Below are 23,833 nucleotides of genomic sequence, written 5' to 3'. Positions count from 1 at the left end.
TAACATTGCTATAAATTGAGAAAGATAAGTGAATATAATTTGACGGTCAAGGTTTTGCTAGCAATTAAGCTAGGTCCAGTGAATTTGTGGGTGCATAGCGAATTACAATGATGACTTTAATCAAATAAAATAAGTGGATTTAACCCCTTTTTGACATAGTTATAGTAAGCTGTTGGTTTAAATAAGTTAAGAGCCTTTTTAGGTAAAAATGTTTCAAAAGATTTGCTTAATTTGAAGTAATGTGAGAGGGTATGTGACAGAATTTATTGTCACCATAAATTAAAAAAAGTGAAAGCTCCCAACACATACAAATTAAAATATTCCTAAAAATACAAACTATTACTCTTTTAATAACCAATTTTTAGGTTGCTCCTAACAACTGCTAACGAGACCCCAGAAGAAAAGTTTAGCCAATGTGGGCACAATGACGTCGTATGATGTCGATTAATGTCTCTCGACAAATAAATACATTTGAATTTGAAAATTTGAGTTTTTCCATAAAATCTTTGTAGCTCGGAGATGCACGTGCTTATAAATACTAACAGAAGAAAACTCATGAGATTTCTGTCAGGATAATCGTTTTAGCATCCGATTGGGAGCTCTTGCAGGTACGGCCAACATCTGCGGCGTTCGGAGTAACAAGTCAGATTTACACATAAGCTTTGCAGTAATGGGAAAAAAAAGATCAGTCAAGCACTAAAAATAGATATCTTTATTGACGGTTCTGATTTGCATCTTGTCGGTACATGACTTCAGGTTATTGTCACAGTTCAGTTCACAACATCTTAGCACACATGCAGTATCAGACATGCCAACATGGAGCTCGTCAACTCCTCGATCATCCTGTGAATCAAACCGAACTAATGGCAGAAAGCAAGCTTTCGAACGAGTCTAGCGCATATGGAGCATCGTCAGGAGGAGTGACAGTAAAACTGGCATCAAAGATCAAAGTTTACGAGAATAGATTAAAAAAAGACAATGGTTCAAATCAAAAACAGCAACTTTTCAAGTGAATTGTGCAGATCTGATGAAAATCAGTTAACATTCTTCAGTGTGTCGTTCTGCGTTTTAGTCTCACATACTCAAGGTTTTTGTTAGTTGTTTCTTTTTGCCTACATCTTTTCCCGCTGTATTTATATTTTTAAGACGGAAAATGGAATCTGTAGCACCTTCATCTGCTTCATATCGTGTATGCCGGGACTAATGTGATGCCCTGTAAATTCAAAAACACACGTTGTCGTGATCGCCACAGGAAATGAACATTCAGACTCACGGGACACACCGTGTATGTGCAAACGTTCACATGTAGAAACTAACAGGACATCAGAAAGGAAAGAATAAGTTAGTTGTCATATTTTACATGTGCTGACATACAATGATTCAAAAAAAAAAAAAAAAGAACAACTTTTTTTTTCCCCCTTCACATCGTTAAATCTAATAGTGATTGGGTTCAGGGGTTCCTGATTAAACGAGGATTCCCCGTTTGTCAAGTCAACAATTAGGTTTTTGTTTCTAAAATGTCTGAGCCCTTTGAGATTTACATCGCGTTTATAAGAAAAACACAAGCTTCAGCTTCAAAACGTTGCTCTCATTAACAGAATCCGAGCCCATGCGTTTTGACTCGGCGACCCCAGCCGGACCTCGGGGGTCCCCACCCTCCGGGCCCCCTGCCCGTCACGTCGAGGCCAGGGGCCGCAGGAGCTCCAGCTGGGACTCCAAGGTGACTCTCTCCTGGTGAACCACCTGCAGCCAAACACAAGGAAGCACGAGCTCTGATCAAGTTCACACGGAAGAAAAGTTCCACCTCGGGCACGTTTACCCTTGTTTGCTTTGTTTACCATGGTGACGACAGGAGGGAACTCAAAAGGCTGCCTTGTTTGTTCCCTCATTAACCCACAGGGTTGAACAAAACGGAAAAGTAACACTGAGCCAAAAGCTCATTTGGATGTGATGACAAATCTAACGTGGCGGTGATTTTGACAATCTGGTCCCGTCACTTCCTCACCTCCAGCAGTCACTGGACCAGAGGTCGCTACGCAGCATTAGCTTAACATATTTTTACTCAAGTGAAAGTAAAAAGTAGCCGTCCAGGAAATTACTCAAGAGTAAATGAGTATTTGGTAAAAAAAAAAAAAAAAAGGCAACTCAAGTAGTGATCAAATCATCAATTAGTATTTAAAACTTACATCATCAGATGGAACAAAATGTAAAGTTACTTGGAAATGTTGGTATTTTGAAGACCAAAATGAAAGTATTTCATGTAAATAACAATTACAAAATAAAAATCAGGCAAAGGAGGCGTTTTTTCCCAAATCAATTTTTTTCAATGTAAAACGTCTGAAACATGAAGACAAACTGAATCTGTCTGTATCTGGTGAATGTTTGGTCAAAAATAAGCTTGTTCGTCAGTCTGGTTTCTAGTGCAAATATCTTTGTACACTTTAAATCAGACAAAACTGACTGACAAGTAGTAACTCTTCAGCAAGTCACAGGAGCTAGCCCTCGTTAAAAAAAAAAAAAATCCTTAATATTGATAAAAATGCCAGATCGTTTCACTCATGACCTGGGGAAAAAAATACTGTCACAAATAAAATCATCTACCACTTTTTCAAATCAAAATGAATGAATTATTGACTTACAACCAGCTCCTAGATCTTGCTGAAATGCTACTTGCATGTTAGTATATTTGAAATACAACAAAACTATATTTGCACTAGGAACTAGAGTAAAAATACCTTGTAAGATTTTGTGTTTTTGCAGTGTGATTACCAGACCTTTGAAGGCAGTTTTTTTTTCTTGCAAGGAATTTTATTGAGCTGAATGAGGTCAAAGGTCAATATTTATTTGCAGAAAAAATGTCGTAAACCATGTGATTTCACTCCACTTTGTGACCAACAGCTGTCGGTCCACGTGTAAAATCCCATAAATAATGTGGTTAAAAAGTGACAAAATGTGGAAGAGTTTACACTGTAAGAACTTGTCTTTATTACAAACAACTTAACCAGAGAAAATCCCCCTAATGTGAAGAATATGAAGTTGTCGAACCCCCGGAGATAAGATTGGATACGTTCCGAGTTCAGACGCTCAGGGAATCATGGATTTGTCCCAAAAAAAAAAAGAGTCCAGGGTGGGTTCCTTCATAATATCTCCACACCTGGAATAAATTACGAAGTGAAGGTGGAATATTTGCTTCGTGTCCAGCACCAGCCGACATTCAGGGAATACAGACTCAATCTTTCTGAGTGAGTAGGTGTCTCATAACCGTTATTGGTTGCCGCTACGCGGAATGACGTAATATAACTCTTTCCTTCTGCGAGAGTCGTAAAATGATCCCACTACTGCACTGCAAAAACACTAAACCTAACCAAGTAGGTTTGGTCCAGTTTCTAGTGCAAATATGTCAGCACACTGGAAATATGACAAAACTGACTTACAGGAAGCTTTTCGGCAAGATATACGAGCTTGTTTTGAGTCAATCATGTCTTAATATTGATGAAGAAGAACTGGTTCCACTGGCAGATTATTTCACTGATTACACAACACTGTTCCCTTGTTATAAGTGAAACAATCGGCCAGTGGAACCAGCACTTTTCCCATCAATATTAAGGAATTATTGACTCAAAACAAGCTCATCTATCCTGCTGAAAAGCTACTTATAGATTATTTCAAGTGTACTTAGATAGTTGCTCTAGAAACTGGACCAGAAACACTTGGTAAGATTTTGCACCATAAAGTCAGACAAAACGCTTCCTCTCCATCCTGCAGTCTCCCTGCAGTCGAGATGCCTCATGGGCCCCGGCTCTATTTTGAAGAGGACAGTTGTGCAGGGGCCCGTTCGGTATTCCAGCAAGACCCGGCTCTATATAAAGACACGTATGCCTTTCTCTGCAGAATTCCTCGAATGCTTTGGCGACGCGGCGGAATTAGAATGAGCGTAAATCATACCCGGGTGACCTTTTGAGCAAAACCGAGAACCTGATTATAAAAGAGCTTAAACTCACGGAGGAATCCAAAAAAAATGATGTCCAAAAAAAAGAGGGGGGGCAGCGCCTGTTGCTCGCCCCTCTCCTCTTTTGTGTTCCCCAGCCTCTGTCGTAAAGAGCGCCGCTAGGTTTGGCTCTTGGATCGCTTCCAGGGGAAAATGACAGGCATGCAGCATGTGCTGGCAGCGCGGCCGTGTGTGCCACAGGCAGATCCCCAACGCAAACAGCCGAGTCTTTGCCATTCGTTCTGCTGGGAGTGACGGGCAGAGAGAGAGGGCAGAGAGGTCGGGGTTCAGTGGGGTGGGAACGGGGGGACTTTTCACCGATTTGTGGGAGTGCTGGCTGTCGGCTGAAAACCAGGAGAATTCACACAAACAGCGCACCGCCTCTTGTGTCCGTGGGTAAAGCAGGGCGTAAGCCTCTGTCCCCGTTGTTGGATAGAACTGTCAAGATTCAAACGTTGCTGCCTTTAAGCTCCCGAGGGAACGGTATTCCCATTCCGGGTCTCCCTCTACGCCACCCCGGAGGAGGCGGAGGTCTTGGAATGTCTTCAGGTTCACATAGATAAACGCACACTCCCCTTAGCAAAGCTCTCTGTGGGTAACCACTGATCCCAGGCCAGACTGTTTGTCATGAAGGAGTCAGAGACTTTTCTAAACTCAACTGGAAATGTTTTAGGTTAGCAATGCTTATATTGCAATACAAAATACTGATTTTAATTATCAATAAAAGACAAATGTTCCTACTATGGTCACGGTTTATGTAGGGAACAGAACCAGAGAGGGATGGAAGAGAAGGATGGAGGGAAGGAGAGAAGGAAGGAAGAAAGAGAATGAAGGAAGGAAGACAAGAAGAAAGAAAGAAATGGAAGGAAGGAAGGATGAAGGAAGGAAGGAAAAAATGGATGTCCAAAAAAGGAGGAACAAGAAAAGAAAGAATGGAAGGACTTTAAGGGGAGAGGAAGTACATGCATTCCCTGCTTAATTATGTTCAAATATGTTTTCTACTTCATACCGTTATGTTCAAATTATTCTTATTTTTTTTATTGAATTGAAGTATATGACGAAAAATGGAGGGTTAGAAAATAGGATGAAGAAAAAAATGTCTTTTCATTATTGAATTTTCTTTTTGTTGTTATCTGGAGCGTGTGGTAACCGAGGCGACCGCAGGCTGAGCGAAACGGCTCTCACCTTCAGCTGCTGCTGGAGCTCGCTGTTGAGGCGCCGCAGCACGGCGTTGGTCTCCCGGTTCTTACGGATCGCCATCTGGATTTCTCTCTTCTGTCGGGACAGCAGCCTGACGGAGGGATTAGCCAGATTTATTAGCCTTTACGCTTCGCTCTCCAGGTACAAAAGAATATTTAAAAAAGTCACTTTAATCAGTTTGGAAACGGAACGAATTGTTCCAAACGTTGCGCTGTAAACGCGCCGCATCTGTCTGCAAGCAGTCAGCGTCGTTATTGATAGTCGGTGTCTACTTCACAGCAAGGAGACGGGGACACACATGCTAAAGTCGTTATGTCTGTTTTTAATCAGATAAAGTGTCCGTTCTGGGTGGATTTCATGGATTCTCCCACATTACACAACCGAGAGTGGACTCATCCAAATTCCTGAAAACATTGTCTCAGTACACAAAATCCCCATCAGTTAATGAAATACCTGAAGGTTATTAAAGCCAATTATCTGCATTCGGAAAGGGAGCAACCGTCAAACTGACTGGCAACCAACTGGTAACAAGGCGTAAAAAAATAAAGATATAAATGCTTTTAGCTTTCACTGCTGTAGTTTAATCCCAAAATGAAGACTTTAGAAATTCTCTATGGGATTTAGGTCAAACGATCCAAACTCTTCGAAAAGCCAGTACCCCTCCTCGCCTGTGGCGGCGCTCCACCAAGAACTACAGAAGGAAACGAGCGCGACTTCCTTCTTCACAAAATGTAAACGAAAATAGAGTGGCGTCAGATTCTAGTGATCGTCTCTTGTTTGGTAAAAGACCGCGAGCCATTTCTCCCGCCAACACTAGACTCTAGAGTTTGTTTTGGTTGTATTTACCCAGAATGCACTGCACCATAGTTCGCCTCCTGCTTTTGGAGCGGTCTTCAACAAAACCAAGACACACGTTTTTAGAAATTCTCCATAGTTCTCCGCTTTAACTGAACCATAGAGTTCAGTTAAAGCGGATTAAACGAGGCTGGTGTGAATTCACTCTAAAGAAAGTGAACATTTCTGATTGTAGGCTAGAAAAGCCTCCCATAAACATGGGCTCAAATTCATGCTTGTTTGTCACATTTCCAGTTTGTTTAAACTATGCAACCATCACACTTAACGTGGATATGGGAGCAGCTGTTTTCTAAGCTCTACACACATCTGCCTCATTTATATAGCATGTTCTCCCGTCTTTCCCATGGTTGGGAGCAGCTAACAGAAATGGGCATGTACTGTATTTTAAGTCATATTTTCTTCCAAGGAAACAGGAATTACTCACGAGTTTCCATGAACTTTACTGTCTGGTTGCCGGTAAGTGAAGAACTGGTCATTCTGCGCGTGGGATTTTTTCACATGGATAAATGTATTCACATTTTATTACAGTAAGCTAAATTCACTACAATTAAAACTTGTTAATATAAGGTTGTTTACATTTTTTCTGCAGTTTTTCAATATTTTTATTTATTTCTTGGAAATCACGTTGTGTTTATTTGTGAGTGAAATTTAATGTGAACAAAAAAAATGGCCGTGTTTTTGGCTCATTTCATGTTTTGAGCACTAGATGGCAGCGCAACAAGATCTACATGTTAACACGCCGGCAATGGAGGTTTATTTACTCATTCAGGTCACATAGGACACATGATTTTTTCTTTACTTTGACTCTTCAGAAACTAAAACTTATTCGTCTACATGTCATTATCACATAATTCTCAGTTTGACTCAACAGCAAAAGTGATAAAGCTTTGAGTATCACTGAAAATTTGAGTCAGTGATACTCAACTTTGGCAGTTGAGTATAGATCTATCTATCTATCTATCTATCTATCTATCTATCTATCTATCTATCTATCTATCTATCTATCTATCTATCTATCTATCTATCTATCTATCTATCTATCTATCTATCTATCTATCTATCTATCTATCTAGTTTCTTTTTGTAATGTTTTGTGAAAAGGGACCAATTTTGTTCATTATGATTGATTTGTAAACACAATCATAAGGGTAAAACATCCAAGGCAGTGAATAGTTTTTATAGGCACTGTAATGTGCACACAGCAATAGTTAAAAAAGCAACAAAAAACAAAAAAGGTACAATTTTCCTTCCACTTCACTATGAGCCAGTCACATTAAATCCCAACTCACACTGAATTTGTGGTTAAACGTGACAAAACGTGGAAAAATCCGAGGATCGTGAATCGTTGTGGAAGGCAAAAGTTTCACTACCGCTGCTCAAACTTCTGCCTGATTAAATCTAAGAAAACGTCAGAACTGAAAATCCGTCACTAACTTTTGGCTGGTTTTGGCAGGCGGTAGGAACGGCATGGGAGGAGGCGGAGCTCCGGTCTCCAGGCTCTGGCTCTCCGGGTGGTACTTCCTCCGAATCGGCTTTTGTGGCACCTGACCGTGAGGCGTGCAGGAGACGTCCTGGAAAAAAAAAAAAAATCAGCTCCTTCCGGCTGAAACACAACACTAAAATACACAAACCAGCGCAGTCTCAATTTTTGTTGTTTCTTTGCACAGCCAACCTGTTGGGAAGTGCTTCCCAGGTCTTCAGAACTCAGTCCAAACCTGGAGGCCAAACCCTGCTCTTCCCGCTTCACGCCGCTCTCCTCCTGTAACCCTCCCCCCAAAAAAACAGAGAGGAGAAAGCAAAATGATGGAGGGACTCTTCCTGGAGGACGGGAGTGTTGATGTCGTGATAAGGTGAGACGACATGAGAGCGCGGCTATAAAAGAGGCAGGATGAAATGCATCTGCTCCGACCGGCGGTAAATCAGCACCTTCCCTGCAGGATGGGTGGGAAGGGGGACGAAAGACCGGGGAGGTGATGTACTGCTCCCCAGGAGCTTTGGGGAAGGGGGGCCGAGGGGAGGGCAGCCATGATGGATTAACTTACTTTTACTACACCTATTCGCTGCATTTCAGCCATTCTTCTCTTGTTTGATTTATCGCCACCTGTTTTCAGTTAGCAGAGGTTAACAGTGCAGAAGTGTAAAGAAGGGCCTCACGCGTCCTACTTCTTCATTTCTTCTCTTTCCGAGGGCGAGTTCATGTAAAGCGCAGCTGTCACACTCAGTTTTCAGTACGCGGAAAGTGTTGATGGACCCGTCAAAGCGACATAAAAAAATGTATGTTTTTTTTTTTTTTTTTCCACATTTGTTAAAACTGTCACCACGTCGTGACGTCACAGTACGACACAATCTGTGAAACGTTTGAGCTCCTCCTCCCTGAGCTGCTATCGACGTCTGAAAAGAATGCACCGCTCCCGGTCAACAAACAGAGGAGTGTTTTAGCGCTGTCAATCAACCTTGTGTACGCACTAAACGACGTACCGCTGCAGAAAAAACGATTATCCGGCGTCATCCGTGGCCATGATGCTAACTGGACTGAGCATTCAGAATGAGCAGCCACACGGAGGGTGATTGACAGCGCTAAGACCCGCCTCCTGGCTCTGATTGGTTGTTTCAACGTAGCACTGGGAGAATGCAGAGGAGTGTGATTTTTTTTTTGTAACAGATCATCCGTCTCATGACATACTGACCGTTTCAACAACAAAAAAAATAAAAAATACTACTTCCCTCCAGGAATTTGTGATTATTTTAATGATTTTTTTGCAGGCAAAATGACCAATTTTGTGGCGCTACTTTAGTAATATGTGCAGGGAATTTTGTGATGTGTGACGATAAATGTGGTGGGTTTTTTTTGTTGCTCTCCACATCGATCTCAGGTTATATATTGACTTCAAGTAAGGCTGAGGCAGCGGTGTAGTAGCGGTAAAAGGTACTGCCACCTACAGGTTGAAGTTGGCATCAATTTTATCCAATGTTTTTGACAATTGTTGTTCCAGAAAATGAACAATAAACTCACAATTATGCATCAGTGTGAAAAAATGCAAGGATCTTTGATTCTTAGTGAATTTCCGCAAACAAAAACAAAAAACAATAGACACTGATTTGAACACAGTTGTTGTCTTGAAGGTTCTACTTGTGTTTCTTCCAGAATCTAGAGGATCACGTGAAGAGCTCTGGCGGGCCGCATTCGGCCCCCCAGGCCTCGAGTTTGCACTTGTAATCTAAAGGTTCATTTCTGCTGCCTCCATTTTAGTCCTGGTCGAAATTCTCAAAAGGCTTTTTAAAAAAAAAAACAGACTCTGCTCCTAAATGCACCCCAGAAACCTCGAGAAACATTAAGCAGAGAATGCAGCCGACTCTGAAAGCAACTCCATGTGAAACACGACCGCAGCCTGGAAACATTTTAATGCACCGGAGTGGTTGGTGCAGTTGCAGTGGAGCTTTATTAGCCCCAGGGGCAGCATGTGTGGTCGCCTCATCTATAGGTCACTGCCGCTGGCTGCGCCGTCGCCGTCGCTTTCTGAGAGGAGTCGCTTTTTAAAAAGCAGCCGAGGTCAGCTGGACTAATGAGGTGCAAAAACCAAGAGCGAGCTCCTCCAAACTGAAGAGGAGCAAAAAACCCCCCAAAAAACTCTGCTTCACACAACGCCTTGCTAAAGTATTCATGCTCCCTCGACGGCTGCAGGTTTTGCCGCGTTACAACCAAAAACCTGAAGGTGTTTTATGCTACGTTTCTACATAAAGTGAATTTTGAAGGAGGAAAGAAGTTTACAGATACAAATTCTGAAAAATGTGACAAAGATCTGTATTTAGCTCAGAAACTCCTAAATAAAAAAACCTATCTTAGTTGCGATGGAATATTGGGGCCATAAAGAGAAGAAAACTAAAATAAAAGTCATAATAGTACCAGAATAAACTAGTACGATAATAAAGTCAAAATAATACAAGAATAAAGTGTTATTCTTGTATCATTTCATCCTTATTCTTGTAATTTGATGATGATTTAATTTTCTTCATGAAGCTTTAATACGCTGTCTTAAGAAGTCGCACTGCAAAACGTACAAAATCTTAGAAACTATTTCTAGTTTGGTTTCTAGTGAAAAATTGTCAGTACACTTGAAATGAAGAGACTAACTTACAAGTAACATTTCAGCAAGATATGTTGTTTTAAGTCAGTATTAATAGAAGAAAAAGCAGTAGTTCCACTGGCAGATTATTTCACTTCTAACATGAAATATTTCTTGTTAGAAGTAAAACAATATGCTAGAGAAACTAGCCGTTTGCTGCATAGTAACTTGTAAGTTAGTTTTGTCTTATTTTAAGTGTACTGAGAATTTGTTACTAGAAGAGACTCAACCAGAAACAGTTTGTAAGATTTTGTTTTATTCCAATGCACCAAGCCTTTATGGAAGTGCAGTTTGCTCCAATTCCTGTAGGGGGAGCAGTCAATCTGTGGAATGTGCTCTGGGCACACCAGGGTCAACTTTGACCTTTTCGGCCTGCATCCAAAATGAAGTGTGTGAGGACAGGGGGGCTCGGATGTGTGGTGTTAAACCAACAGTGATGTTTTTTTTCTTTAGTTCACTCCAAGCTGATTGAGACGCAGAATGGAGAAGAATAAAGGAAGGTTCTGGATGAAACCTGGTTAGAGGACATGAAACCAGAGATTTGGGGTCCAACTTGACATGCATTTAATGGTTAGCTGTCAAGGATTTAGATCAAGGCGTATTTATGTTTTAGAGAGGCCCAAAGTCCAGGCCGAGAATTAAAGTGAAAAAACGATTTTTCTACAGAGTATGGACCCAAGAGGGTTGCGCACTTCACTTGTAGGATGTTATTATACGGAAAATGCTAAAAACCTGGAATCAATTTCCTACCACTTCGCAATTATGCACTACTTTGTGTCAGTCTGTCACATGAAATGCATTGAAACACTTTGACACTGAGTGAAAAAATAAAGAAGTATAAATATCACTGCAAGGCACTGAGGGTTCATCTGATTCATCCTGTGCAGTGTTTGCAAAGTTGACAACATTAGGCGTCCTAATGGTCGAATCCAACTGCTTCAGAATCATAGCGTCTGCATAGTGGGACAGAAAAAGTAAATAAAAATGAGGAGAATAAAGTAATTTCACCCCGATTGTTAATCTTAATAGGGTTTTACGATGGGGTGTCAGGGCCAAGCTAAGAAAATTCAAAATAAAACTACAAGAAAAAAGTCACTAAATGAAGACAAAGTCGTAGTATTGTGAGAATAAAGTTATAATATAATATTACTAGAATGAAGTTATAATTTTACAAGAATAATGTCATAATATTATGAAAATAAAGTCAAAACAATATAAGAATAAAGTCAATAGCAAGAGAATAAAGCGATAATATTACAAAAATTAGAACGATACCTTCATTCTCATAATATCATGACTTTATTATCATATGTTTATGACTTTATTCTTGTAATTTTTTCTTTTTTATTTCTTAGCTCTAATACTCCATTGCACAAACCTGTTGGTCACTTTAGAGATCAGCAACCTGGATGAAATGTGAAGGAGCTTTAGAAAATATGGACTGGAATGTTTGAATAAAGGATTCAGTATGACCAACCGTGAGGCCGTAAACTCATCAGCACCTCTCTGATGTACCTGCCTGTTTCCCACATATCTTATTTCCCTCCGAGGATTCGGGGCCCCGGGGCCGGTTCGGGTTACAGTTGATCTCGCCAAGCGGAAAAAGACATACACTCACGGCGTATACAAATCTGCGGGATAATCCGCTGCGGCTGGCTTTTGTGAAGCTAGACGTCAGCTGTACGGCGGAGGAGCGAAGCCGTCTCCATGGGAACTACAGAAAGTCGGGATTAAATGAGACAAACGGAGGCCGCGGCCTGTACGCTTCACGATGGGGAAAAACCTGGAGAATGATGGAAAACACGAGCGAGCGGATGGGATAAACAGATGAGGCCGCGCTCGCCGTTTGACCCGGGGGGAAAAATTTATCTGGAGTTATTCGTTCCCTAAACACTGAAGAAATTTATGAAGCGAGTTACGATGATGCCAGGCGGCCTGAATCTCAGGTGAGTAATGGGTAACTCATTTGTTGCCCGGCGCCTCCTGTGGTTTGGTATGCTGGAGGTGAAGAGCGCTGACTTTAGCCAAGATATGACGATGTTTAATAAAATATCCTTAAAAAGTTGATTTCAGTAACTCAGTAAAAAAAAAAAATTTTAAAAAAGAAATAAAGTATACAGATTAATTACACACAAGCGGTAAATTTGATAATTAAAGCTTACAACTAATACACAAAATCATACCAAGTACTTTTGATCTAGTTTTTAGTGCAACTATCCTAGTAAATTTGAAATAAGACAAAACTTATTTACAAGTAGCAGCTTGTTTTAAGACAATAATTCCTTAATGCGGGTTAAAAAAGTACTCGTTCTACTGGCAGATTATTTTATATATGTAAGAATATTTGTTTCCTATGAGAGAAAAATCTGCTAGTGAAACAAGTATGATTTGAGGAATTATTGACTTAAAACAAACTTCTATGTCTTGTTGAAAAGTTATTAGCACTAGAAACTGGACAAAGTTACTTGATAAGAGTTTGTGTTTTTACAGTGAAAAAAGCCCAAAATTCAGTTTTCAGGATATTACGTATGACTAATATTAAAAAAACATAACTTGGTTCTGCTTAAAACTAACTTGCAAGTAACTTTTCAGTAAGATATGGGAGCTTGTTTATCGTTTAATATTGATTTAAAAAGTACTACAGTAGTTCAACTGGTAGATTATTTTACTTATAACACATTTTTCCCATGTTATAAGTGAAATAATCTGCCATTGGAACTAGCACTTTTTCATCAATATGAAAGAATTATTAACCTAAAACCAGCTCACATTTCTTGCTGAAAAGTTGCTTATAATCAAGTTTTGTCTCATTTCAAGTGCTAAGATATCTGCACCAGAAATACTTTGTGAGATTCAGTGTTTTTGCAGTGCAGGAACAGGATCCGGTTCTGTTTGGCAAATTTAAAAACAAAACCAAATCCGGCTTACGGAGAAATGAGGTCTGTTAGAAACTCACCTCTTCTCTGAAGTGACTGAAGTCAGCGAAGTTCGGCTGCTGAACTTTGCTCTGGGAAGCTTGCTCTGACACCTTGAGGAAATGAGGAACCTGAAAAGAGAAATGTAATGTTCTGATTCCAAAAGAAACAAGAAAAACAATCCCCACAACGGCGCCGAGGAACTCAACCTGCGAGGCCGACGGTCTGGGAGGCAGAGCAGGAGGAGGCAGCAGCCATCCGCTTTTCACCCCTAAAAAAAAAAAGAAAATCCAAGAAGAGCTCAGCTCCACCTTCAAGGTCTTTGTTCTCAGGACGCAGGACCAGAACAAAACATTTATTTCACATTCAGGACCTGACTTCCACCTATCGGAGCAGTAAAAAAATCACTGCTTCTGCTTTTGGCCCCTTGAAACGAGAACCTGATGAGTCGGACGCAGGGCAGCGCTTCGCCTTCCGCGTGTCGGAGGAGGAACATTGTGGGCGGAGTCAGGCGAGGTCGTACCTGGAGCGCCCTGCTGGAAGAGCTTGTTGAGGTCCAGCGAGGAAGCCCTGGAGTGGGTCTTCTGAGGGCGGGGCGGAGGCGTGGGCGGCTCCTCCGCCTTCTTTATGGCGTCGTCGATGGAAGTGCTGGAGTACGACCTGCAGGCGGACAAATGCACAAACCTGCAAAATAGTCTCAATAGTTTCACCAACAAGTGTTTGGATGACCTCATATTTAGCTAAATTGTCATTTAAAGGGGTGGTAGTTTGAATTTTCCAAGCACTCATGTCATTTTATAGCACAATCGACTTCAGTTGTTATAAAAATGCTGCTTATATACATATTGGTGAAATTTTACTTACAACAAATTTGACTTTTCTATTTAACGCCTTGAAATTGGGGTTCTGCCTCTTTAAGTAGCTCCTGCTCTTAAAGAGACAGGAGCTCTTCACAACAATTTTCCTCCATTAAGCCTTTAACATCGCCCTGCAGAGCATTTGACTGAGAAGTAGCTCGTATAATGAGACCTGCACTTCCACCAGGTGCTTCCTAATTGCTGCTGCCGCTAATCTGGAGGAACTGGGTGGAAGGCGACGCGTGATGAGCGCTCTTCGGATTGTTAAAAGCTGCAGACCTCTGCTTCAAGTTAACAGCTGTGTGCTTACCAGTCAAATCAAAGTCGCCTTTATCTGTGCGGTGCCAAATTACGTCAATATGAAAAGATTCTCAGTAATATTTAACTGTAAGAAGTACTCGCTGAATGCAGAGGCAGCTATTTGTTGATATTTTAACAGTTTGGTAGCGGGTTCCGTCAATAAGATTCGGTTATGGTTGTTACATGACAAAAACAAAAAAGTGTGAAAAAGTTCACGCATGTTTATTTTAAAAGTGCAGCCATTTTCCCAATTTTCTCGTTACCTTTGTCTTGTTTTTGTTCTCGTCTGCGGGTCTAAATCCTGATGCGGCTCTGAGGGAGAGGCGACATGAAACAGAAACACAGCGGCGAGACTTTCAGTCAGTGAGAAGCAGCTACTTGGCTTCAGCCACCAGCCAGCGCTCGGGTTAGGCAGCTCAGTCAAACCTGCACATAATCAGCACTCATGACTATAACTATAAGACGCATCGGCAAAATGCTTCCGTAATGAAAAATGCTGGCTCCACCGGCGGATTATTTTCACTTCCACTAAGAAAGTTTCCTCATGTTATAAGTGAAATAACCTGCCAGTGGAACCATCACTTTTTCATCAATATTAAGGAATTATTTACCTTAAAACAAGCTGCTGTATCTTGCTGAAAAGTTACTTATAAGCTGCTTTTGTCTTATTTCAATTAAACTGTATTTACACTAGAAACTAGACCAAAAAAAATACTTTTGTTTTTGCCGTGTAGAAAACCCCCACCCCCAAAATTCAGTTTACAGAATATTACATATGGCTAACATTTAATACTGTTTAAAGAAAGACCCTGTGTTGTTTTTTTGTAAGTCATTATTACCCGGCTTCTCAGGAAACGCTCCCAGCTGTAGAGCGGGTTTCTCTCGAGACGACCCCAAACGCGTCACGCTCCCGTCTGCAGGGACAGCCAGGCAAAATTTTTTTTTGTGTACTATAAAATACCGATCAGTGTTTCACATGCATAAATCACTGAGTGAACCATTAAAGGTCGACTGATTAAATAACCCACACGGCTTCAATGGTTTTAAGGCAATTCTTAAAATCAACTCAGTTTTAAAATTATTCACACCGATTCACAAATCTGTTGCTCGGGTCACTATGATTGGCACTCAATCAATAAGAATCTATATCGCGACAGACATGTGATCAATACGTCTGATAGAATATTCGATAAATTCACTGAACTCTGCTCCGGAACCGCACGGCATTCTGGGAGGATTTAGGGAGAGGATGGACTTTAGATGCTCAGCCTCTCACAGTTGGCTGGAAAAGGTTGATGGCATGGGCTGACTCCCTCACTCTTTGGTTACCTAGCAACAATCTGTTGAGTAACCTGTGCAATTTAAGGTTTTACCACAGTTCATAAAAGCTGAAGAATAAAAAATGGCGTAGAGTAAGAACTGTGGGCACGCCACCAGTTTGGCAGCATTTTAGTTACTTAAAGCAACAACAATAATAACAATCTATATTGACTGATATTAAACGCTTATATCATGACACGTTTTTCAGCCTAGTTGGTACCATGGAACCGAGCCAGAAGCCAGAGAACAGAACCTTTATGGAATCGTTTTAAGCTAATTGTTGGCCTGTTTTATTCTTCGCTGAAGGAAGTTTTGTCGTCGTTTTGGGATCTTTGTCTTGTTGAGATAAAGGTGAAAGATTTGGAGGTAGAACTCTTCTGTCATTCCTCATCAAGGCAACTGTAATCCTGACCAAAAACAGACCCCACAGCATGACGCTGCTGCCACCGTGCTTCACAGTTTTCCCAAGTCTAAAGCCGAACTTTACCTCCACCACAACCGACTGGACTCTTTTTCTTGGCCTGTAACGTGTTGGTCCATGTTGAACTGGTGTTTAAGCATCCTGCAGATTATGACTGTATCAAAATATTATAACAAATTTCCTATTTAACCTGGACACTGTTGCAGGGAAGTGATCGAACCAATAAAACCTAGACTGTGAGTGGTTTAGTCAGGCTAATATTGAGCTTCTGGAAATGCACCAATGCAAAGTGTACAGAAAATTGACGGACCGTGTTAAAAGCTGGCTTCATGTCGGGATTTAACTGAGCGCTGCCATTTTTTCATAACTGGTGTGGTCAAATATTTACCAAAGATTAAACCAGAAGCCTGTTGATGGCTTCCAGAAGTGTGGGGTTTCTCTAGAGCTCGCTAAGGGACATTTGTTTATTCCTTCATTCATTCACTGACTAACTGAGATCAGGAAAGAGATTTTAAATATGAACTGCGGTGTTTCCGTGTGTTCAGCTTGTATTTAGTAATTTAGTATAAATCCAATTTAGTGGACCAAATATTATCATTTGATCCTGGAAAAAACCCCCCCAAAAAACCCACTATAAATACCAACGTGCAGTTCTTTCAGTAAATCGGACAAATTTGTTCAATTTTGCAACATACGAATCCTTATATTTTGTCTGATTCAGTGAATTATGCACAAAGACTGAGGTCTTCAGGGCTGGTCATCAGGGCTGACTTTCCCTCAAAAAAAAAACAAAACAACAACAACAACAAAAACATGGTAGTTAACATCTCTGCAGACCCCACACATCCTGGACACAAACCATGTAGACATTTACAGAGCATTTTTTGCCAAATCCAGTCTCTGAATTAAAAAAAAAAAAACATTTTAGACAATACTTTCCTTGATTAAGGGATTCCTCTTGCAGATCTTGTTTCCTTGAGGCCAGGGTTGGGTCAAGCCTTGCTACGCTGTTTGGATCCTAAACAAAGAACAGGACAGACGCCATCAGTGCCCAACAACACCGATACGTTCTCTCTATGTGCAGTGCATTTAAGAAACTAAAAGGCTTTTCTCCCTAGAGCCAACACTGAAACCCGGACTCAAAATCTTCTCTCATAAGCTTGCTAGTGCCCTCTACAGGCCACATAAAAAAAAAAATTAAATACAGCATCCTTAAAAAGTGTTTTACCTTTACCACCTGACAGGACCTCAGTGCCGCATCCTCAAAGACAATCAGAGGCTCCGAACTCTGCAGGCAAAGTAAAACAGTTTAAGGAGCTCCGCGCAGGACGAGAGCCGGACGTCGCAGGGAATCGTCTCTTACCTCGGGAGTGTCGGGGAACCGCTCCTCTGGGTGCTGAGCCGGCGCCGGCTGCAGGGTCAGGGGAAGGCTCTCCGGGAGCGGGTAGCCGTTCTTCCGGGCCACAATCAGGTGAAAGGCTATGCAGAACTCGGTGAAGGTCAGCGCTCCGTCCCGATCCACATCGCTCAGCTCCCTTAACGAGAAAGACGGAGAAATCACCTTAAACTTACAGTCTCTGCAAAAATACTGAGGACTGAACGTTTATCGTATTATTTATCATTCGATTTTGATTTGTTGTTGTCACAATAAATTGCAATGAATAATAATAAAAAAAAAAAAAAACTGTCTGTATTGACGGGATTGCCAATTTAACAATTTTTTCCACACTGTTTTTTCAATGACAACATGAGTTAATGCCAACACATTTAAAAATATGATTAAATGTTTTCGGTTTAGTGACACAAATCACACTTTTTATGTGACTGGTGCCCTAAAGAAAAGTATATTCCAAATGAGAATGTCTTTCTAGAGCATTATTTATGTTTTTGAGGAACATAATTTGCTGCATCATGCAGTCACTGCGTAACAAAGAAGTAGCAAATACTTCTTATCGTCACTTTTATTATGATCATCACAATAGTACCACAGAGTATCGTGATAAAACTTTACGTCTACATCACCCGCCCCTTCTCTGACGTATAAAACTTGCTATTTTAGTGCTGGAGATCCTGAGTTTGAATCTCCTGAAGCCATTTTCTCTTCACATGGATCGACTTCAGGTGAAGGTGGGTCGGACTAACATTTGGGAATTTCGTTCTTGCGATTTTAAAAAGAAGGTTATTGAAAATTCAAAGAAATGTTCTGTGGTTCTGGAGCGTAATCTGATTTATTTAAGTGAAAGAAAAAAATAGACTGAAAGTTTAGTTTAAGAAACCTTTAGAAATAGGAGAGTTGTTGCTCCATTGCTACAGAGAGTGAAATATTTGCTCATAACTCTTGTAATTACAGCTGAAGCTCAGTCAGACAGAATGCAGCTTTAAGTGACAGGCTGCACACTTGAAGTAGGTTGGTATTTGTGCCAAATTTACTGCATATTTAAATAATACAGTAAGCAGTACTTCCTGTCCAAAGATTTAGAAAGAGATTTATCAACTAATCAGTTTAAAATTATGCACAACTTTGATTTTTTTATTTATTTATTCAGTCATCAAATCATTTGTCATCCACACAACAATTTAAACAGCCTGACTGAAGTCGGCCTACAAGACAAACTAATTATTTAGTTAATTATTTAGTAATCGATTAATCTGTCAATTAGTTTGACGATTAATCAATTAATCGGATAAAAAAACGGCACATTCTACAGATTTTTCATTTAACCACTTGAGCCTTTTTTATCCAATAGTAGAAATATATTAGCAGATGCAAACAAACAACTGAATTCTTTTATTTTACGTAAGAAAATAAACATGTTATTGCTTAAAATGCAATAACGTAGAATTTGCTGAGACTATCTGAGTTGGGTGTAGTTAAAACTACACCAGTCGACAACTTCTGCCAAAACCTGTTTACAAATAAAGGTGTTTTTATCCTAAATTAAAAATGTGTCAATTTTTTGTACAGTTTTGGCTTAACTACTGCTCTGAATATGTTTTTTTTTTTTTTTTAGCAAACAGACTTTTTTCGAGTCTGTATATGTCAGTTAACGATTAATCGATAATCACTTGATGATTATTTCGATCCTCGATTAATCACAATTAATCATTTCAGCCATACCACATATATTCACATATATAAAGACTAAACATAATTTTCTTATAAGAATTACTAGGCAGAAACGTAAAAAAAATAAAATTAAAAACAATCCGAAAAAACTTAAAAGTAGCAATTTGAAGTTATTTACACTTGTAACCCTCGATGTTTTATTTTTTTAAAAACCCAAAATAAAACACCCACTAGTTCTTTGCTTGCATCATTCCATGATTTAATTCCCACAACAGAAACGTGCGTTCTCTGACCTGTCTGCTGTGCTACATCTCCTAAATCTCTCAGATTTTGTTAGAATTGAAAATGAAAGAAAACACCCAACCTCATCCAGCTGCACTGAAGCAGGAATGAGACAAAATGTGGAAAACTTCCAGGGGCTTGCCGATACTTTTGCCAGGCGCTGAAACCAGTTTGAGGAGGACGAGGGCACTTCCTCTCCTGTCACCTTCAAAACCGGGTCTCCGTGTGCCTCCGAGGCCAAACTCAGCTGACACACACACACAACGTGACCTGAAAGGCAGAGCAAGGACAGGCGGCACACTGAGTCAGCACTCACCAAATGTGGGAGAGCTCCGGGATAGGCAGCTTGGATTTAGTGAAGAAGTTCTTCGCTACGGCTCCTAAAAAAATAAATAAATAAAAAAAGGGAATGAGAGACAATAGAGCCTCATAAAACTCTTTTTAGACATAAATGCTTGGTTTCAGTTTTAGTCCATACCCAAGATTAGAGCCCCCAGGTCGGGCTGGAGGATTTTAAACTGGTTGGTGTAATAGTCCAGCTGTTCCGCGGTGATCCTCCAGGGGTCGTCGTCGGAGTAGCTCAGCGTGGCCGGCTGGTTGAGCCTCTCTGCAGAAGAAGCCTGAGCAGATGTGTAAAACTGTGAAGTCAGACGTCACAGATGCTATAATGCTGCTATTTAAAAATAAAATAAATTAAAAAAAAAACGGACTCTACCTGAGCCACGGCTGGATGTTCTGCAGCAAGTTTGTTCACATAGTGGCCGGGCGAGGAGTGCTGCTCCGGCTGAACGATCGACCGCGAGGAGAGTTTGCCGTCATAGGCTGCGCGACGAGGAGAAAAAAAACAACAAAAAACACACGGAAACCTACTGTTCACACATGTCTGACAGAGAGAAACTTCAGAAGAATGGAAAGCCGTCTCACGGATCTGCGCGTCCACGCCGTTCCTCTGCTTTGAGTACGGGTAGCTGCGATACGTCAGAGGAGAGCGAGGCGGCGAGCCGCACGGCGATCGAGGTGGAGACCACGGCTCCTTCAGACAGAAGCAGCACAAAATACTGACTGAAGATTCCCCTCCTATGGTTCACTTTAGGATATTTTTCTAATATTTTTATCGGCCGACGTCAGCAAGGCCAATAAAACATATCGTATCGGTCGATAATGATAATAACAACCGATTTTCAGTTGGAGGGGGAGGGGCTTGACAGTGTCATTTTTGTGACTGTGATGGTAACGCAGCAGAGGATTGTGGGTGTTTTCAAGTGAAGCAGAGAAAGCAGTGTAGGCGGTGTGTTTAGTTTTACACAGGGTCGAACGTGTAGGGATATGTAACATATCGTTACCTTCCTAACATAATGGCTTAGCTCATTTTCTTTTGCTTAAATCATCTTTTGTCAAAAAAATAAAAAGAATCACTGAACACTGCAAAAACACAAAATCTTACTAAGTGTTTATGATGTAAATTTCTTAGTAAATTTGAAATAAGACAAAACTAACTTATTAGCAAGGCATAGGAGCTTGTTTTAAACCAATAATTCCTTAATATTGATTAAAAAGTTCAACTTCCACTGGCAGATTACTTCACTTATTACAAGACATTTTCCCCATGTGATAAGTGAAATAATCCAGAACTTTTTCAACAACACTGAGGAATTATTTGCTTAAAAAAACTCTAAAATCTTGCTGAAACAATTTGCACTAGAAACTATCTGCAAACATACTCGGTTTGCAGTGAGACGGTTGAAACTGGATCTATGCTATTAAATAAACTCAACCAGAATGATGACTGATGGCTACAAAAAGCATGTTGTTTCTCCTTCATTTGGCAGGAAATATGTAACCACATGTTAGTAGGCTTATGTATATTCACTACATTGAGCCTATATGTATAATTTTGACCGTGTGTAGAATAGAGGAAGTCTAAACTTGCATAAATTCATTCAAATCTTAAAAAAAGAACAGTTCAAAGCTAATATCAGCTGGCTAGCTTAACAGCCCAACGATTTTGCTGTAAACAGTTTAGATATAAAGCAGGAATGATCCATATCATTCCTGCTTATAGGAATTTGTTGTTGATTTAATATCATTACAATCAACAACAATCAATGTTGTTGATTGTAAATATATCTGTGTTTGGTAAAAATCGCCGTCATTGGCAGTACGTGTTTTCTATTTGCCTACAGGCTTCTTGTCAGTGTTGGCCTCCAGGTGTCTGAAGGAGCCCCTGTCCGCAGCGTTCCAGGCCACAGAACCAACCGGCGCCCCCTGGGGGTCGGAGGCGGGAGGCGCCGCGGCGTATCGCATCTCCGGCTCATTCTTAAGCCCAGCGAATCTGGGGAGAGGCAGATCTGTGGAGACAACGTCAGCAGGGTTTGGACACATTTCCCCACAGTAAAGTGCAAGTACAGCTTCATTAAGTGTGCAGCTTAAATTTCAAGCACTTTCATTTTCCAAACCTTGAAGCATTTTCAAGGATTCCAACCCTGTTAGGCTGCGTGTTGACATTATGACATTTCAAGAGCATACAGCTCATTCTCAAATATTTTCCAACCTGCAGTCATTTAATGAGGGGAATAATCAGGGAGGGCATCTTAGCCAACAGGTCTGCTGCGGGCCAAAGTGTGTATGCATGCGTGTGTGTGCGTGTGGGGGCCTGTGTGTCTGTGTGTGTGTGTTCACTTCCCCTTATAATCCAGAAATCTCTGTGACGCTGCCGGGAAAACACGCTCCCTCTGCGGTCGGGGTGCAACTGATTGCTCGCTATTTTCAAACGAGGGCAAACCCACTTAGCACTCGCCAAGCAACTCCCCCCTTTCATCCAGATTAGACCGAAATCCCGCCACGTTAAGATAATCTCCTGATCCCCTTTTGCTCCCGTAAGATGCCTTCTCTGTCAGAGCAACAACAACACTCACTGCCGGCTACGCTCTCCAGGCGGACGGGCAGGCCGGACTGGGCGGCTGCCAGCAGCTTCAGGGCGATGTAGAACTGGGCTGTACCGAAGTAACCCAGGTGCTTCGCGCCACACACCTCAGTCACCTGAGAAAGACAGAAATAATATAAATATAAAAAAGACAATTCAAATGAAAAGCAAAATTGAGTTTTTAGCTTAAATACTTGGCCAAACATACCGTGAAAAGTATATTTCTATGGTATGTTTGCCTATACCGTAAAATCTACGGTATACTGAATGTATGTTGGGACATATACGGTATGTATGGCTAGCGATGTGTGGTTAGTTTAGATTGGGATTAAATGAAGGGGTAGTTAAAAAAAACTACAGGCTGCGGAAGCAGAATAAAGGCAGAGCAAAAGGTGTGTGAGGGATAAGCAGCGCAGAGGGATCGGTTTATGCTGCACTCTTGTGATTAGAGGGACAATGGCCGCTTTGAGGGGAGCAAAGAAGATTAGGGTTTATGTAGGGCGGTCAAGAAAGACTGAAAAACTTTTGATTAAATGTCTTTCAGAGTTTTCCTGGAAGTACTTCAGCTCATTAAATAAATGTTCATTTTAGAAAAAAAATGCCCTGAGTAAAATACAACATGTGGTTTTTAAAAGGGAGGTGAAAAAGAAGCGATTCAAACCCAATGAGAAGAAGTAATTAAATGATAAAAATAGCTGTTTCTGCCATCCAGAGTAAATGTAACCAATCATAGAATATTTTCCCAGAAGTCTTGGAGTTCATCAGAATGCTTTTTTTTAATATATTATGAAAATGTGAGATAAGCCTTTATGTTCGTTTTGGTCGATTGTGTTTTTTTCCCCGTGGAACTCTCCCCAGGATGTCATTTTCCCAGTTGAACTATGAACTCTGACCTTTCATTAATGATCTAAATCATTAAAGTGTGACAAAAAAAGAAGAAGCAAAAACCGGTGGAATCTGTCGGGAGCAAATACGTCTATACAGCACTGCATGAACACAAACACATCTACAGATTTGAGATGTGTCTTGATTTCTGGATTCAAGAATTTTTTTGTTGTTGTTTCTAGGCAGAATCTCCTCTGTCACAATGGGGAGTGTGTGTTCTCATAAAAGCATAATCCATAGCTGCCCACAGCACCCTAAAGAAACCATAAACTTCTATTTTTTTTCCTCCTTGTTCCAGGATGCTATTGTGGCACAATTGACGGACAATAATGTGCGTTTTTGTGATTGTTGAAGACTTCCCAACAAATGTTTGAAATAAGCCCAGTCAGTCTGGAAACTAAAACCAACTTTTGTCACCAAAACAAACAGAAAGGCATATTCCAGGGCCTCCATTTTCTTGTGGCAACAACAGATTAACTACAGCTCCCTCGCTACACAACACTTTTACATTCATCATTAGAAAGGAGTAACTTAAAAAAAAAAAAAAAAGAAGACGCACTTTAGCTAAATTCTTCCAAAAAAAAGAAGCATTTTACAGAATTATTTATTTACAGAATTTTTTAAACCTTATTTTTATGCAAAGATGAACAAACAGACAGTTTGTGTTTCCTGCCTAATGAGGTTAAAGGTCTGGATG

General features: G+C 40.6%; 1 protein-coding gene across 4 annotated transcripts in view; it reads right to left on the bottom strand.

The window, feature by feature from the left end:
• Positions 1-694: 694 nt before the first annotated feature.
• reps2 (RALBP1 associated Eps domain containing 2) overlaps positions 695-23,833 on the bottom strand; it is a 28,780-nt gene continuing 5,641 nt past the window's right edge. Inside the window, exons 2-19 of one of the 4 annotated variants that reach the window (XM_023339827.1) lie at positions 22,244-22,367; positions 21,510-21,676; positions 20,253-20,361; positions 20,044-20,150; positions 19,807-19,966; positions 19,645-19,708; positions 17,343-17,514; positions 17,208-17,267; positions 16,919-16,997; positions 15,078-15,152; positions 14,502-14,550; positions 13,605-13,741; positions 13,291-13,352; positions 13,123-13,212; positions 7,715-7,816; positions 7,477-7,613; positions 5,174-5,279; positions 695-1,743 (exon numbers count right to left, since the gene is read on the bottom strand). In XM_023339827.1, coding sequence (XP_023195595.1) covers positions 1,675-1,743; positions 5,174-5,279; positions 7,477-7,613; positions 7,715-7,816; positions 13,123-13,212; positions 13,291-13,352; positions 13,605-13,741; positions 14,502-14,550; positions 15,078-15,152; positions 16,919-16,997; positions 17,208-17,267; positions 17,343-17,514; positions 19,645-19,708; positions 19,807-19,966; positions 20,044-20,150; positions 20,253-20,361; positions 21,510-21,676; positions 22,244-22,367 — 1,869 coding nt within the window. In that variant the 3' untranslated portion in view covers positions 695-1,674. Of the gene's footprint in view, positions 1,744-5,173; positions 5,280-7,476; positions 7,614-7,714; positions 7,817-13,122; positions 13,213-13,290; positions 13,353-13,604; positions 13,742-14,501; positions 14,551-15,077; positions 15,153-16,918; positions 16,998-17,207; positions 17,268-17,342; positions 17,515-19,644; positions 19,709-19,806; positions 19,967-20,043; positions 20,151-20,252; positions 20,362-21,509; positions 21,677-22,243; positions 22,368-23,833 lie in introns of those variants that run through there. The other 3 variants (XM_023339828.1, XM_023339829.1, XR_002753295.1) reach the window with 3 other exon arrangements.

Source organism: Xiphophorus maculatus, chromosome 9 (genome assembly GCF_002775205.1).
Source record: "Xiphophorus maculatus strain JP 163 A chromosome 9, X_maculatus-5.0-male, whole genome shotgun sequence".
Lineage (NCBI taxonomy): Eukaryota > Metazoa > Chordata > Actinopteri > Cyprinodontiformes > Poeciliidae > Xiphophorus > Xiphophorus maculatus.
This window is presented reverse-complemented; position numbering and strand designations above follow the sequence as displayed.